Genomic DNA, 15,322 nt, shown 5'->3' on the forward strand with positions numbered 1-15,322 from the left:
TGAGGGCTACCTACAATAATGGTATTAGTTCAAGGCCTGGTGCCTAGTTGGTATTTGATTTACAGTTATTCATTTCACTGAAAACACATAATTTAGGGAGATCCAAAATGGAAACTAACTCATGAAAGTATAGAAACTGAAGAACAAATAGGTTATTCTTATTGCCTTGATGAGATATTATTTTCCTGCTCTAATAAGCCATCCTGAGTTGCCCTTTATAGATTAAGTCTGCCTTGCAGTCTTTCAGACCAAAACCCAGGCTGCCACAGGACTTCAATCATTCCCCTCTCCTGCCATCATCACATGACTTTGATAGAAATGTTAGAAGGCTAGTTGTTTGGGTTTCTGTGTTTTAATAGTAAAATTCCTCAAAGCATATCATCACATTTTCCTTCTGTACATATCACTTTCAAGAGTGCTTGTTATATCCAAGTGAATCCAGCCCACAGCAAGTATTTTCTGTTTCAATACTGTCTTCTGCAAGCAAGCTTCCTCAACAAAACAGATTACTCTCGAAAGCAGCTCTCAAGGTTATTCTTACTATTCCTGGCTTTGTGGCTTAAAGACAAGTTTTCAATATTTATACAGTCACATAGTGAAGTTTTTGTGTGCACTGAGGATTCTCTTTTCAACATGATTAAAATGATTTTCATAGGATCCTAATTACACTGATTTATTCCATATTATCACTATAAGCATCCCTCTTGTTAAAAAAACACACTATGTGCTTTCCTTTGTCTTTCCACATAGTGCATTATACTTAAAGACTCTGAAGAAGACATAATTTGTAAAGAATGGGTGTGTTTTCAACCCTAGAACTTTGGTGTTTTTAAGAATCCTCACTAAGCTGGGCACGGTGGTACACACTTGCAATCCTAGCAGCTTGGGAGGCTGAGGCAGGATGATCGGGAGTTCAAAGCCAGCCTCAGCAACAGTGAGGCACTAAGCAACTCATTGAGACCCTGTCTCTAACTAAAATACAAAATAGGACTAGGATGTGGCTCAGTGGGTGAGTGCCTCTGAATAATTCCCAGTATCTCCATCCTAAAAAAGAAAAATTCTCACTAAGATGATTCAGGTTGGCTCCCTATTCTACTATTCATTGAATATTAACTTTGAAAGTTAATCTGAGCATTGATTTAAAGCTCTGCCATCAGATTTTTCACTCTAAGTCACATTTTTCATCTTCAATGTTGTTACAGTTTGGATATAGATTGTTCCCCAAAGGCTCATGTGTTAAAGACTTGATCCCCAATGAGCAATGTTCAGAGGTGGAAATTGTAGGAAGTGATTGGCTCAAGAGGATTCAGAACTCATCAGTGGATTAATCCATGGATGAATTGACTATTGAGATGTCATAGAAGCTGTTGGAAGTGGAAGCTAGTTAGAAGATGTAGGTCCTTTGGGGTGTGCCCTTGGGATCTATATCTTGTCCTGGGACTCTGCTTCTCTCTCTGCTTCCTGGATGCCATGGGGTGTATAGCTTTCCTCTGCTATGCCCTTCTGCCATGATGTTTCTCCTTGCTTAAGGCCTAAAAGCAATGGAGCCATTGCTATAGCCAAGCAATGGCATAAATATTCTGAAGCCATGAGCCCAAATAAACCTTTTCTCCTTTAAGCCTTTTTTATTTTTTTTCAGGTATTTGTCACAGCAACAAAAACTTGACAAATACAAATACTTTGGGATGGCTCCAGTTTTTAAGTGTTCTCTAGCCAATCATTATCACTATTCAAGAAAGATAATGGCTACTTTTCCCATTTTCTATTTTAAAACCTGAAGCTATAGCTTTCTAGAATTTTTGAGTCTATGAAGGTCATGCATGAGAAAAAAAAGACAGAAACTTGGGAGAAAATTGAGAGAAGCTTTAATTTACACAGTATTCATCCTCAAATTCCCACAATCCTAATCCAGTTTTTTAAAGCCAATCTGAGTTGGCAATTTAAAAAAAAAATCTTTATTGATATATTACCAAAGGTGATAGAGAAAGGCACTTAGGATTCTAGAAAGAAATCCAGAGAAAAGGTGGTCAATTTCACAAAGATTTAAGCTCTTGGGTATTTGATAAAGATAGCGATGAAAAGCCTTAGGTGATGAATGGTCAGAAAAATCAACTATTAAAAACAAAGTTTCCACCTTTCATTTATTTGAAACAGCCATGATGTGGAACATTAAAGTGGGAAGGCACGACTAGAAAGAAAATGAAAGAACAAAATACTTCAGACAGCACAGTAGGTGGAAAGGAGAGTAAGGAGCGTTGTCATGGTAACAAGATAAAGCCCAGACTCCTCCCTAAGAGAAAGATGAATGCTGTTTTTGTACACAGGTCTCTCCTAGCTTTTCTCTGGGTGTAGACTAATCATTTTCATGCCTGGGTGCACATGTGTGGGCATACACACATATATTGTGCACATTCATTGTTTAGGTCAAAAATCAGTTTAACTCTCTGAAACTCTAAACCTTCTACATTAAGGACATCATGCATGTTAGTATTAGAGAAAATAGAGGTGGATGGAGATGGATATTATTAGAAAGCTAGACTTAAACTAAATCAAGAGCAATTTTGAATCTTACATCACCACCATCTCAACAGCATCAGGAAATAAAGCACTGTAGGACAAAAGAATTCATCAATTTGTACAAACTGATGAACTAGGCAATCTTAAGGGAATAAGAAAGTAGCAGCCACATCTATGGAAAAGGAGATCAGAAATGTACATATGTATGTATGTATATATATATATATATATATATATATATATTTACATGTATGCCTATATTATTTCATTAGGTATTTACTTAGTATTTCATATAAAATATGGAAACATTCAGCATGAAACTATGGAAAATGAAAAACAATAAGATAAAACAATTTTTCTTTCTCAAAGCATCTGAGAAAATTTCTGGATGATATATGGATGAAGTAATCTCATTCTAATAAAAATTTAACACATTGTAGTAGGCTGAATGGTGGACCCCAAAGAAGATTTTTCCACATTCTCATCTCTAGAAACCTTTTCCTTATTTGGAAAAGTTTTCTTTGTAGATATAATTAAGGATCTTGAGGCCATCATCCTGAATTATCTGGGTATCATCTAAATTCTATGACTAATGTATAAAAGAGGAACACAGAAGAATGATAGATACAAAAGAAGAAGGTAATGTAAAAACACAAGCAGACATTGGAGGGATGGGGCCACAATCCAAGAAATGCCCTATCTATGAGAAGCTGGAAGAAATAATGAATAGAGTCTCCCCTAGCAACTTCTGATGGACTACAACACTGATAACACATTGATTTTGGACTTCTGGCCTCCAAGATAGTGAGGATCTCTTGTTTTAAACCACCAAGTTTGTGGTAATTTGCTGCAGGATTTCTAGGAAACTAATACCTCATGTAAATCCCATAATTCTCCAGATTGCTAAGGACAAAACTAATATAGGACTTTATTTATGATGCACTTATTTATTTGGATAGTTAGTTGATTTTTAAACATAAATAATATTGATGGCAAGAGACAGGATAAAAATTTTGAAGGTGGTAAATTAATAGTTGAAAAATATCACTAGTAAGATATTTATATGAATTTGTTCACAATGGGGAGCAAGTAACTAGCAGAGCTACATGAAAGTACAAAAAGTTAGCATTTCAGGGGTGCAAGTGCACTAGAGATTTGTGAGTTAGGGTTGTCAGTTAAAGTTTTACAGAAAAGATAAAATTGGAATTTGGACCTTAAAAAAAGTAGTAGGGGTTGGTAAATTAGGCTGACTGAGGCAGAGTCCAAGCAGAAAAAAAAAATCAGTGTAAGAAAAGGTGGCACTGAGAAACTTTTAGAAATGTATGACTTAATTAGATCTTATTATGGAAATCCTGTTCATTTTCTTTCATGTATCTATGTAGCAGAATGTCATTATTTGCAGGTGATGCATGCTACATTATTTAGGGGCAAAATTTACTGATGCAGCTTACTTTCAAAAGTAAGAAAACATGAGAGAGAGGAAGAGAGAGAGGGATGAAGGGAGTGGGGAGAGAAAATAAAGAGGGGGGAATATGAAACTATGCAAAAATATGTTCCAAAATGTTAACAACAGTAAATAACCCTAAAGCTGTTCATACATTTCAATCAAGAAATCCAACTTCTAGGAAATAATTAGAAACTAGAAATAAAGGGCAGGTGACAACCAAGTGCTCATTGGTAATGATATGTTGATATAAGAATTCAGAGAATGGAGAGCAGTACATATGCTCTCAGCAAGGCATTCGATCACAGATCATAATTTGTGACATAAACAAACCATATAATGAACCAAACCAGGAGGCATTTTCGAAAATGCTAGCATTGTGTGGTTATAGAGCACCAGCCCCTAGCCTTTGTGCCCTAAGACATGGCTAGTGTTCTATGGCTATGTACTACAAGCATCTTATTTTACTAAATGTAAATATATCCTGAAAATGGCAGAATACAAACAAAGTGCTTTAATCACCTACTATCTAGAATTTTCTACACACTGAACCAATTTCAAAGTCCCTTCAAATTCTGGAATTTTACTATACTTAAATAATGCATGGAAAAACATATCTGGAATCATAGTTAAGCACACTGAGATTGTAAAATAAAGTAGCAATGCATGCTGGACAACATTCATACAGTAGATATTTTTATCTAACAATACAAAAACTCACCTTCCTCTTGGTATTAACTATCACTAAACTCCAGCAACTAGCAGATGTTTGCAATAATTAGCAAGTTTTTATGTGCTAATAGTTTCTAAATGACAACAGCTAAGTAAACAAGACATTAAATTGAGTTTAATATTGCTAAAATACTACAAAGGAGTCTCAGCTATATATGTAACATTCAATTATATACCATGGGCCAAATATTTAATGATAAATAAAAGATAAATATGACTCCTAAAACCAAAAATAATCCATATAGTTTATCTGGGAATGAGAAAAAAAAACAGATAAATACTGTATACACAAAATTGGATACTCAAATTTATAGGCAACTTTCAAAGATAATTTTGACTGTATTTGGGTTTCATTATACAGTGGATTAAAATTTAACTGTGAGCAAGATGGAACTTCAATATATAACACAGAACGCTTATCTATAAAAAATAATGTTTTGAATCCTTGTTCAAGGCCTGTTTTCTTTTCTGTAAAATGGGAACCCTGAGAATAGTGATGGTTAATTTTATGTTCCAACTTAGCTGGACTACAGTGCCAGATATTTGATCAAACATTGGTGTAGATGGTTCTGTGATTGATTGACTGATGGACTGATTGTTCAGTTTTGATGAGACTAACATTTAAATCACTGGCTTTGAGTAAAGTACATTAACCTTCATAATGTGGATAGACATCTGCTGCCAGCAGTCTGCTTTTGGACTCAAACTGCAATTCCTCCTGTGTCTCCAGTCTGCTGGCCTATCCCATCAGATTTTGGATTCGTCATGCCTCTGTAAGCACGTGAGCCAATTTCATAAAATCTCTATATATTTACTAGGTATCTATCTATATATACATTTTATTGCCTCTATTTCCCTGGCTAATACAATATTCAACAGGATTATTGTGGAGATTAAAAAAGAGAATGTATTTAATCTTCACAATACCTGAAATATGAGATAGTGCTAGATAAATCATTGCTATGGTCTACCAAAGGTCTAATATTGTTCTTATAGCCTTGATTCCAGTGGTTGTTTCTTTTAGGTCAGATCTACTCTATAGTTGAAACTAAACCCCAGGCATTCAAATACTTCCTGGAAATCTATCTTCCTCCTTCCTGTCTCAGACTCCAAACATGTTAGAAGAAAAAATGAGCTTCAGCTCTGTAATAATTACTGGTCCTCAACACTCTTATGGCTCAATATTAGTACCTGATAACTGACCTGTTTGAATACCTGCATTGAGCCACCTTCTGAATTAAGTTGGACTTCCAAGTTGTTTATGAGTTGATCCATATCTGGAAAAAATACAAGGGAAAGATAACTTTTAGAACAAGACCTAACCCACTCTGAACATACAGTATGCCACTTATCCTTGGTTACCCTTATATGTGTTCTGAGAATACACTTTTTCAGGATTTAATAGATACTTAGAGAGAAGTCATTAAAACATTTAGATTTATTATACTCATCAAGATAGCCCTGACGTGTCCCCAACATATTAGACTCCCACTTGCCCCAAATTCTGCATACAGGTAATCTGTTTCTTCCAACCTCTCCAACCAGTTCAACTTCATAGGAATATCAGCATAACTACATAATTTCCAGAATCCTCTCCTCCTGATCCAGTTCCTATTCTCCTGAGTTCTAAGCTCCTGTATGGATATTGACCCAATTAAAATATCTATACATTGGGATTAAATATTCTCCAGAGAAGTATTTTATCTGTTTACCTCTCTTAAGTGTGCAAATGGGGAGGGGGGGCTAATAAAAACTAGTCTTCCCTTTCCTCTTTAGATATCTATTCCTTTTATGAAATGAGAGAGTTGGTAGCCTCATTCAGCTGCCTTGAAACATCACATTTTTTCCTAAAGCACCTATCAAGTTCTCTTCTTCAACTAGATTTTCTTTGATCTGTATATAGTCCAATCTCCCTAGAGAGAAAAACACGGTAAGGAAGCCAAATCCACAACTCACTTATGACTTGATCAGTGAGATATAAGATCACATTAAGTGTTCCCAAGTCAATTACAATTATTTCCCTCGCCTATGACCTGATTACATTTCAAAAGTTCATAAATCTTAATTGTTTGGGATGTCAAATACACAGAAGTATTAATTTTAAAGGTCACATCACAATAGCCTTTTAAAACATAATTCAGTTAAATACAACAAATACACAATCAACAAGGATACAAAATTATAATATTATAACACAAAAATGTAAAGGAGGAACCTGAAAACAATTATTTCATTTGTTGAATGTCAAGAATTGAGAAAATCATCCCTAATTAGAGCAGAAACATACAAGGAAACTTAACATTTTATTTTATTTTTATATTTATTTTTTAGTTTTCAGTAGACACAACAACTTTATTTTTATGTGGTACTGAGGATCGAACCCAGCACCCCGCGCATGCCAGGCGAGCATCCCCAGCCCCGGAAACTTAACATTTTAAAGCACCATATGTCCAATTTTATTTAAAAATTCATGACATCTTTGATGCAGGTATATGAGAACTGTACACATAACCTCCATTCATTCACCAAACATAGATACTGTGTGTCCAAGGCTGTACTAGGAACATTACTATGATTTTGGGCTCTGGGCCAACCAGACATGTGGAGAGCCAGAAAAATGTAGCAGAATCCTGTCCTGGTAGTCTGATGCACAAGAACCATTTCACAATTTTGACAAGGCCTTTAAAAAAAAAAAAAAAGATTCAACTCATCTGTCTAGAATGAAAGGATTTTGAACTATCTTCTGCATAGCCCTAAGGCTTCTATGGAACTTCTCAGGGGTGGTATAATGGAGAAAGAAGTATAGCAAAAAATGAGAAAGAATAAGAACAGTTGAGTCCAGAACTCAGAAAAATTATAATTTCCAAAATAATTTGAGCTCCTTGCTTTTTCCACTAATATATTCCAAGGACCTAGAATATTGCCTGATGCATGTTAGATGTTCAATAAATTTATGAATGTTTTTGATGATAATGATAGGAAAAAGGCAAGGAAATATGTTTTCTCAAGCACAGGAATTGGAAAACAGTAGGACAGAATGAAAGAAAATTAGAGAGGGCATATAAGAGAGATGCCTGTTGAATGATTAACTACAAAATAAGAGGTGTCAGAGAGGACAGCAAAGCATTTTCTGATTCCTGGAATGGGAAAATGGAGTGTGATGATAGAAAAACAGTGTTAGGTCAGATAATTCTTATATAGTCTACATTGTTTGAGGGAAACAAAAAAGCTGGAACTTGCTTTGTTGTTACCAGGAAAATTTATAGGAGAATGTGGAGAGAATTCAGTTATCCCCCTGAAGTCACAACACCTTGACTAAGCCTCATTTTTCTAGCCAGGACAATTTACAAGAGCCATGTTCTATCTGGTTTTCTTTAATTCCTATGGATTAAGAGAAAACAGGACTGAGGAAGAAGAATGACATTGAAAAACTATTTAGCCTCAATGAAGCTCGTTTTCTTTACCTGCCAAGAATGGGGAAAAATCATATTGTCTTTAAGTACATATAACTGCACTCAAAACAATTCTTGGCATATAAAAAAGTCCTTATTAACCACTCTCATCACCATCACCACAACCATTACTATCATTATTGTTTATTTTGGTGCTGGGGATTGAACTCAGGGCCTTGTGCATGCTAGGCAAGCACTCAGCTCCTGAATTTATAATCTCCAGCCCTCCTTATTATTGATGGTCAGAATCTTGAGCTGTGGCTCAGAATATCTCCTAGGTATCCAACAGGTCCTTTATACTCAATAAGCTCACAAAATGCTCATTTATTTTTACATATTTTATTTCTAGCATCATCATCAAGCTAATCTATCAAGCTAAAAATCTGAGGGTCACTCAACTTTGATCTCTCTCTCTCTCTCTCTCTCTCTCTCTCTCGCTCTCGCTTCAACTGGTCATCAGCCACAACAAATTCTACTCCAGAAATACCTCTTAAACCTGGATCTTCATCATTTGCCAGCCACTTCTCCTTCTCGTACACTCCATATTGTTACTGAAGTGTGATAAAATGTGTGGGTTCTGGAGTGAGTGCCTGAGGTCAAATTCTGGTACTGAGACTTCTTAATAGTAAGACATTAGGCAAAGTTTCCCAGCTCTCTGTGTCTGTTTTCTCATCTGTAAAATGGGAATAATATTAGTTCATAGAGTTGTTGTGAGGATTTGTAAAATGGGAATAATAATAGTTCACAGAGTTGTTGTGATTTATAAAGTTAGTAAGTGTTCAAGTGCTTACAACAGAACCTGGCACAAAGAAGTATTATCTCTTTTTCTGAATACCGGGTAAGCTCATCCATAGTTACCTACTTTTATTCCTCTCTCTTTTAGCAGAGTATCTCCTACATACTATGACCTAATGTCTGGTGAGTAAATGAATATATGACCATGGGAATAAGCAAAGTTAGAGCCACATCCAGAACCACAGCTGCTTATCTCCTAAAGCTTTAATATCTAAAAATATCTAAAAAATATTTTTTAAAAAATATCTCTTGCCCTATCTACATTAGAAATATTTTAGTCAAATGGCAAAGGGAATAGATGACAAATAGGAATGTCTCAGCCATTTCTGGTTGGAGCCCACTGAATCAAAGAATAAATAGCCAAATGTCATCAAATGAATAGCCAAATAGTCATTAGATAATTCTCATCTATATTCTACATGTCGGTAGGAGTGACTACAGAAAAAGTTTTGGGGAAGATGTAAAAACTTCCCTTTTAAAAATTTTGTATCTTCAATGTTTAGTCAGGTAAAATTTAAAAATAAGGAATTAGGGCCCACTGAAGGTTTTTTAAAAAGCTGTTTTTGAAAAAGAGGGCTTTATAAACCTCTTACTTTATAGAGTCAGGATTGCTTCTCTAAGTATCTAGGAGAGACCAGACAGAAGCACAGAAGCTGTCAGTGAGGGAAGTAGTGAGAAAATATGCAAAGGAAGTTATAGTACGTATGGTCTGGACCATTCAGATGTGAATCACCCAGGCAGGAGGGCATCAAAAATGAAAATTACATACTTAAGGTAACTATAATTCTGCTTGGTTTGGCTCTTCAAGCCTTTGGGTTTAGAAGCTATATTTCCTGGTCTTTCTTCTAGGGGCAGAAGGAAATAAAGGAGAATTGAGCCATATCTCCAGTGGTCAATGTCTCCCATATGTAGGACAGAAGACCATGGGCACAGAAAGTTGATAAGATTATGTACTTCTGTCATGTTCCAAAGTGTATTTTTTTTACCTAACTGGCATTTCCTATAATGATCTGCTTGTTTTATGAAAGTAAACAGTGCCTCCAAGGGATAGGAGGAGATGGCTCACTAAGAAGACCACATCCTACCCTTTGGCCAACCTTGGAAGAGGAAAAATGCCTAGAGATGAAATAAGAACTTTAAGGAGGGAAGCAAAGCAGAGTTTTTAGAGCCTATAACTAAAAAGAAATAGGGAATAGTATACACATTTAAGAAGGGACTTAGTGCCTTAAGAGAATAGAGACTTTGGGCAATACAAATAATAATCCCTCTTCTGTATCTGCACAGCTTTACAACAGGGAAAGAGATAGCATTCATATAATTCCCATTTCACAGATCACTGATTTGGAGGCTCAATGACACACAGTTTAGAAGTCCTGGAATCAGAACTGAAACTTTTATCCTCTTAGTGCCTTCTCACTACTTTTGAATACCTCAAATCTGGTGAGTACATTCTTCATGAAAAACTGTCTGCTAAAAGATCAAGTTTGAAGACAACAAAATAATCACTTAGGAGGACCTTATACAGATATTCACCTACAACCTCTGAACATAAAAAATACTGAAACTATTAAAATATGAGAAACAATCTTTTAGTGTTTTGAGATTATGGATCATTTTTTGAAAAGTGTTACCTATATTTTTATTATTAGAAAAAAATAATTAAAGGACTAGAGTACACATATATTTTAGATGGTTTATTATATATCTTCTAGGGGAATAGAAAGTAGTGTTAGGATGGGTCTTTACAAAAACCTTCAGGATTAAAGTTACTCGGTATCATGACATTAACAATGGAATGGTGATAAAAAGCTCTATAATAGTCTGTATTCCCCAAGTACTTACTATGTGTCAGGTACTGTGAAAATAATATTATCACATTTACTCCTCACAATCCTTGTAGTGAGTACTATTATTTCCCTATTTTATTTTTTGCAGTGCTAGGGATCAAATCCAGGGCCACAGGCATGCTAGGCCAGCACTCTACCACTGAGCCACACCCCAATCCTCCCCATTTTAAAAATGAGCAGAGAGAGATGAAGTGGTTTATCCCCAAATCACCCACCTAGGAATGGCAGAAAGGGGATTTGAATTTCAACAGCCTGGAGCTATAATACAGCCATAATAAAGTTATAATGCATCTTGATCTGGAGGCAAATGTTTCCCCAACTTCTGCTTGAAGCAGGTCCCATAACAGAGGGTAAATGGTTGCTAGAAACAAACTACCCAATAAAAGGAGATTGCAAGATCCTCTAATTTATCCTATTTCCTTCAAACAGCCTCACATCTATCACTATGGACATTATCAGAAAACTCAATCTCAAAGAAATCCCAACAGTAGTATCTCAGTGGACAAATCCTTATAACTTTCCTATGGAAAGATTTCAATATACACAAAAGCTGGAGGGTTTCTGAAGTACTTAGTCCAAACACGCAGCAGGTACTCAGAAGTGACCTTAAGACAGAAAACCCCTATAACTTGCATTTCCTGCTACTTAGAATGAGATAAAAGAAAATATGTGTGTCGGGGGCAACTGGGATGGTAAAAAGAATAGAAGTTTAAGAGGAAAGAACACATTACCACAAAAATGAGTACAGTCTGACAGCACATACCATGTGTGAATTTCAGTGACAGAAAGAATGAAATTGAATATTACACCATCACAACAGTTAGTCAAGTTTGAAGTAGTGAAGTGGTGTGAGGTAATGAAAAGATAAGGTGATAAGATACACCAGAACAAAGCTGGATGATTTTGTGCAAGTCATTTGATCTTTCTATGCCCCAGTTTCTCATACACAAAATGGAAATACATCCTCTCATTTGGTTGCCAAGCAGATAAATCATGGTAACACATATAATAATTTGTCTGTAAGACATAATTGTAAGATCTCAATGTAATTTTTAGGATGATTTCTGTCAGAAAAATCACAAAATAAAGTACAAAAATAAAGTCATATTTTAAAGATCCAAATCAGTTAGAGTAACAATTCATATCTTATTATTTTTGATATATTTATCTCTATTTCCTATGACTTCATATTCTATAGTATCACCTGCATGGCATATAATGCTTTCACATATTTGTCCTCTCCTCAGATGCTGATGTTAAGCCCAATTTTCTTTACTACAAGAAATAAAACAAATATGTATGACTGATAAATCACCTTGAAATGTGCTAGGGAGTCCTCATTCTGAAAAAAATAAAAGCTAAAGAGAATGATGATAAATTTCCATATGAGTTTTGGTTCTAGTTTAACCACCAAATTGTTAGGTGACCTTGGGCAAGTCCTATCACTTAATGTGGAAAGTGGAAATAACTTCTTCTCACTTACATCACAGGATCCTTGTGAGGATGACCTGAAAGAACAGATTTTTAAAAATTGCACAAATGTAACCTCAGATTTCTAGAATTAGTCCCTCTGTCCTCAAAAACACCATCAAACAAGTACATTTATGTTCAAATAATAATCTTACATGCAATACCCTTGGTGGAAATTTATTTATTTATTTATTTATTTATTTATTTATTGGTAGTGGGGATTGAACCCAGCTGTGCTTAACCACTGAGTCACATCCCCACCCTTTTTATTTTTTATTTGGAGACAGGTATTGTTAAGTTGCTTAGGGCCTCACTAAATTGCTGAGGCTCGCCTCCAACTTGTAAACCTTCTGCCTCAGCCTCCTGAGTCACTGGGATTACAGGTGTGCACCACCACACTCAGCCAGTGGTAGAATTTATAATAAAAGTGCTCTAGTTAAAGAAGGTAGTGTGAAATAAAGGGAAAATAATTTAACTAGGAGCTGGTAGACTTGGATTCTAGACCAAGCTCCACTGTTACCTGTTACTCAAAATGTTATTGAAACTACTTTCTTTTTCAGGCCCCTTCCAGTTATAATATTCAAAAATAAATAAATAAATAAATAAATAAATAAAATTTCACCAGGGTATTGCATGATAAAGTCCATAGATGGAAAATCCATAATAATCATCCAAGTTTCTGCTGAGCCAGTGAGGTTGATGTCAAGAAAAACAATTAAATTCCCTACAAACCACTACATAAAACTTGAGTTTCATTCCAATGGCATTAAAATTATTATGGATAATTTCAAATACATACAAATGTAGAGACAGACTCCTATGTGTCTATTCCCAGCTTCAAATATATTCAATTAAAGGCAAATCTTATTTTATTTGTACTCCAAATTACTTGCCCCACCTCAGTGGATATTTTTAGGTAAATCCTAGAAACTATAACATTTCATTCCTATGGTATTTCTAACAGGGGATATTTAATCTTCACAATTGTCTGTGAGATAGCTACTATTGTTGATCTCATTTTCCACATGAGGAAATAAAAGGTCAGAGAGACTAAGTAATACCAAAGTCATAATAAATTGGTTAGTAACTGAAGTCACAGAATTGGTTCTCATCAAGATGTTATAAATTAAAATATAATTAGCTGAAAAATTTTCAAATACAGGAAATTTCATTTAAAAAGAAAATCTATTTCTTGATTTTCTGAACACTTGACAGATCTTACAACATGGAGTATACATTGAAAAAATATTTGGAGATGATCAGTGGCTGCTCCCTTTAGACATGGCATTCCTCTCTTTTTACTGGGTCTTGCTGAGATTTGAGCTTGAGATTCCAGGTTCATGTGATAAAATAAAACTAGGCATAAAGATAGCAGTCAAACTTTACAAGAAAAAGGCTGGAAACTGTGGCACACACATGTAATCCCAGCCACTCAGGAGGCTATGGAAGCAGAATCACCAGTGCCAGAACATCCTGCACAAATTAGTGAGACTCTGTCTCAAAAAAAATTGTCTAGGGATTTAGCTCGGTGTCAGAGTGCTTGCCTATCATGCCCAAGGCCCTGGGTTCTATTCCTCGTACCCTCAAAAAATGCATTAAAAGAAGCCAGGCATGGTGGCACACGCCTGTAATCCCAGCCGTTTGGGAGGCTGAGACAGGAAAATTTCAAGTTCAAAGTCAGCTTCAGCAACTTAGTGAGCCCCTAAGCAGCTCAGCAAGACCCTGACTCTAAATAAAATACAAAAAAAGGCTGGGGATGTGGCTCAATGTTTAAGTGCCCCTGGGTTCAATGCCCGTACGAAGAAAAAAAAAAAAAAAAAAAAAGCATTAGAAAGTAATGGATGCTGTTTCAGTGAATTGTAACTTGAAGTTATGAGCCTTTGAAGCTATGAGAGATGACTGAAAATGGAACAGTCAGAAAAAAAAATCCCCAAAGAATTGTTTGTTATGAAGTGGAGCTTGAAGAATAAGAAGAGTCCTAAAGGGAATTCAAATGAGAGAAAAAGTAGATTATAAACTCTATGAAGACAAAGAGTCCCACTTAAAATTATTCACCAGTCCCACTTAAAATTATTCACCCCAGCTTTTAGCATGATACCTAGAATTTTGTAGGTGTCTAGTAAAATGACTGGGCAAAGAAAAGAGGAATAATTTTTTAAAATGTGTTTTAAGGACAATATCCTGGCAATAATCCTCAGAGAATGAAGAGGAGGAAGAATCAATGCAAAACTAGAAGCTAATAGAATATTCTATTTATTTTATGGTAAGAACTTGCAAAATTGCCACAAATTCAATACCTAGAATGGCCAGACAGTTTAAGGTCACCTAGGCCAGATGAGGAACACAATGAACAGATAATATATGTCCTGTCTAAAAGGGGTAGAGGGAGCAGTTCATAAACTCTAGGCAATTTTTGCCAGGAGCAAATACTGGTTAGTATCTTCTGATTATTCTGGAAAATCTTGAATTCTAGAATTTTAAAGTAAAATCTTATTCTGAAATGTTGGCAGTCAACCAATTTTTAAAAGTCTGAGACTAGGAGAATTGACATTCTGCTATGTTAACACTTTTACCCCCAATGTGAATGTATTTGGAGACAGGGCCTTTATGGAAGTTATTAAGGTTAAAGGAAGTCATAAGGGTAGGGTTCTAATCTTATAGAATTAGTGTCTTTATAAGAAGAAACACCATAGAGTTTTCTTTCTCTCTCTCTCTCTCCTTGCATAAAGGTCATGTGAGTATGTAGCAAGAAGGCAGCTATGTAGACAAGGAAAAGAACTCTCAAAAGAATATGAACATACTGGCATCTTGATCTAATATTTCTAGATTCCAGAATGTCAAAAAATTAAATTTCTGTTGTTTAGCAGACTCAGTCAGTGATATCTTGTTATGACAGCCCTATTCCTCTCATATAGAACTTACAAAGTTGTTATTGCTATTACAACATTGCAAAAGTTTGGAAAGAGCCTGTCAATCCATAGAAAACTGTTTAAAAACACCATGGTTCATCCATATAGTGAAAAACTATGCAGACACACAAAAGAATGAGACATATTCTATGTATT

At 35.4% G+C, this 15,322-nt stretch overlaps 1 protein-coding gene across 4 annotated transcripts in view; it reads right to left on the minus strand.

Moving 5' to 3' along the window:
• The window catches only part of Klf8 (Kruppel like factor 8), a 196,198-nt gene that overhangs the window by 24,615 nt on the left and 156,261 nt on the right, over positions 1 to 15,322 (minus strand). For all 4 annotated transcript variants that reach the window (XM_048796720.1, XM_015506613.2, XM_048796718.1 and 1 more), the window contains one exon: positions 5,897 to 5,970. In XM_048796720.1, coding sequence (XP_048652677.1) covers positions 5,897 to 5,968 — 72 coding nt within the window. In that variant the 5' untranslated portion in view covers positions 5,969 to 5,970. The remainder of the gene's footprint in view (positions 1 to 5,896; positions 5,971 to 15,322) is intronic.

This window comes from Marmota marmota, unplaced genomic scaffold, assembly GCF_001458135.2.
Source record: "Marmota marmota marmota unplaced genomic scaffold, marMar, whole genome shotgun sequence".
Taxonomy (NCBI): domain Eukaryota; kingdom Metazoa; phylum Chordata; class Mammalia; order Rodentia; family Sciuridae; genus Marmota; species Marmota marmota.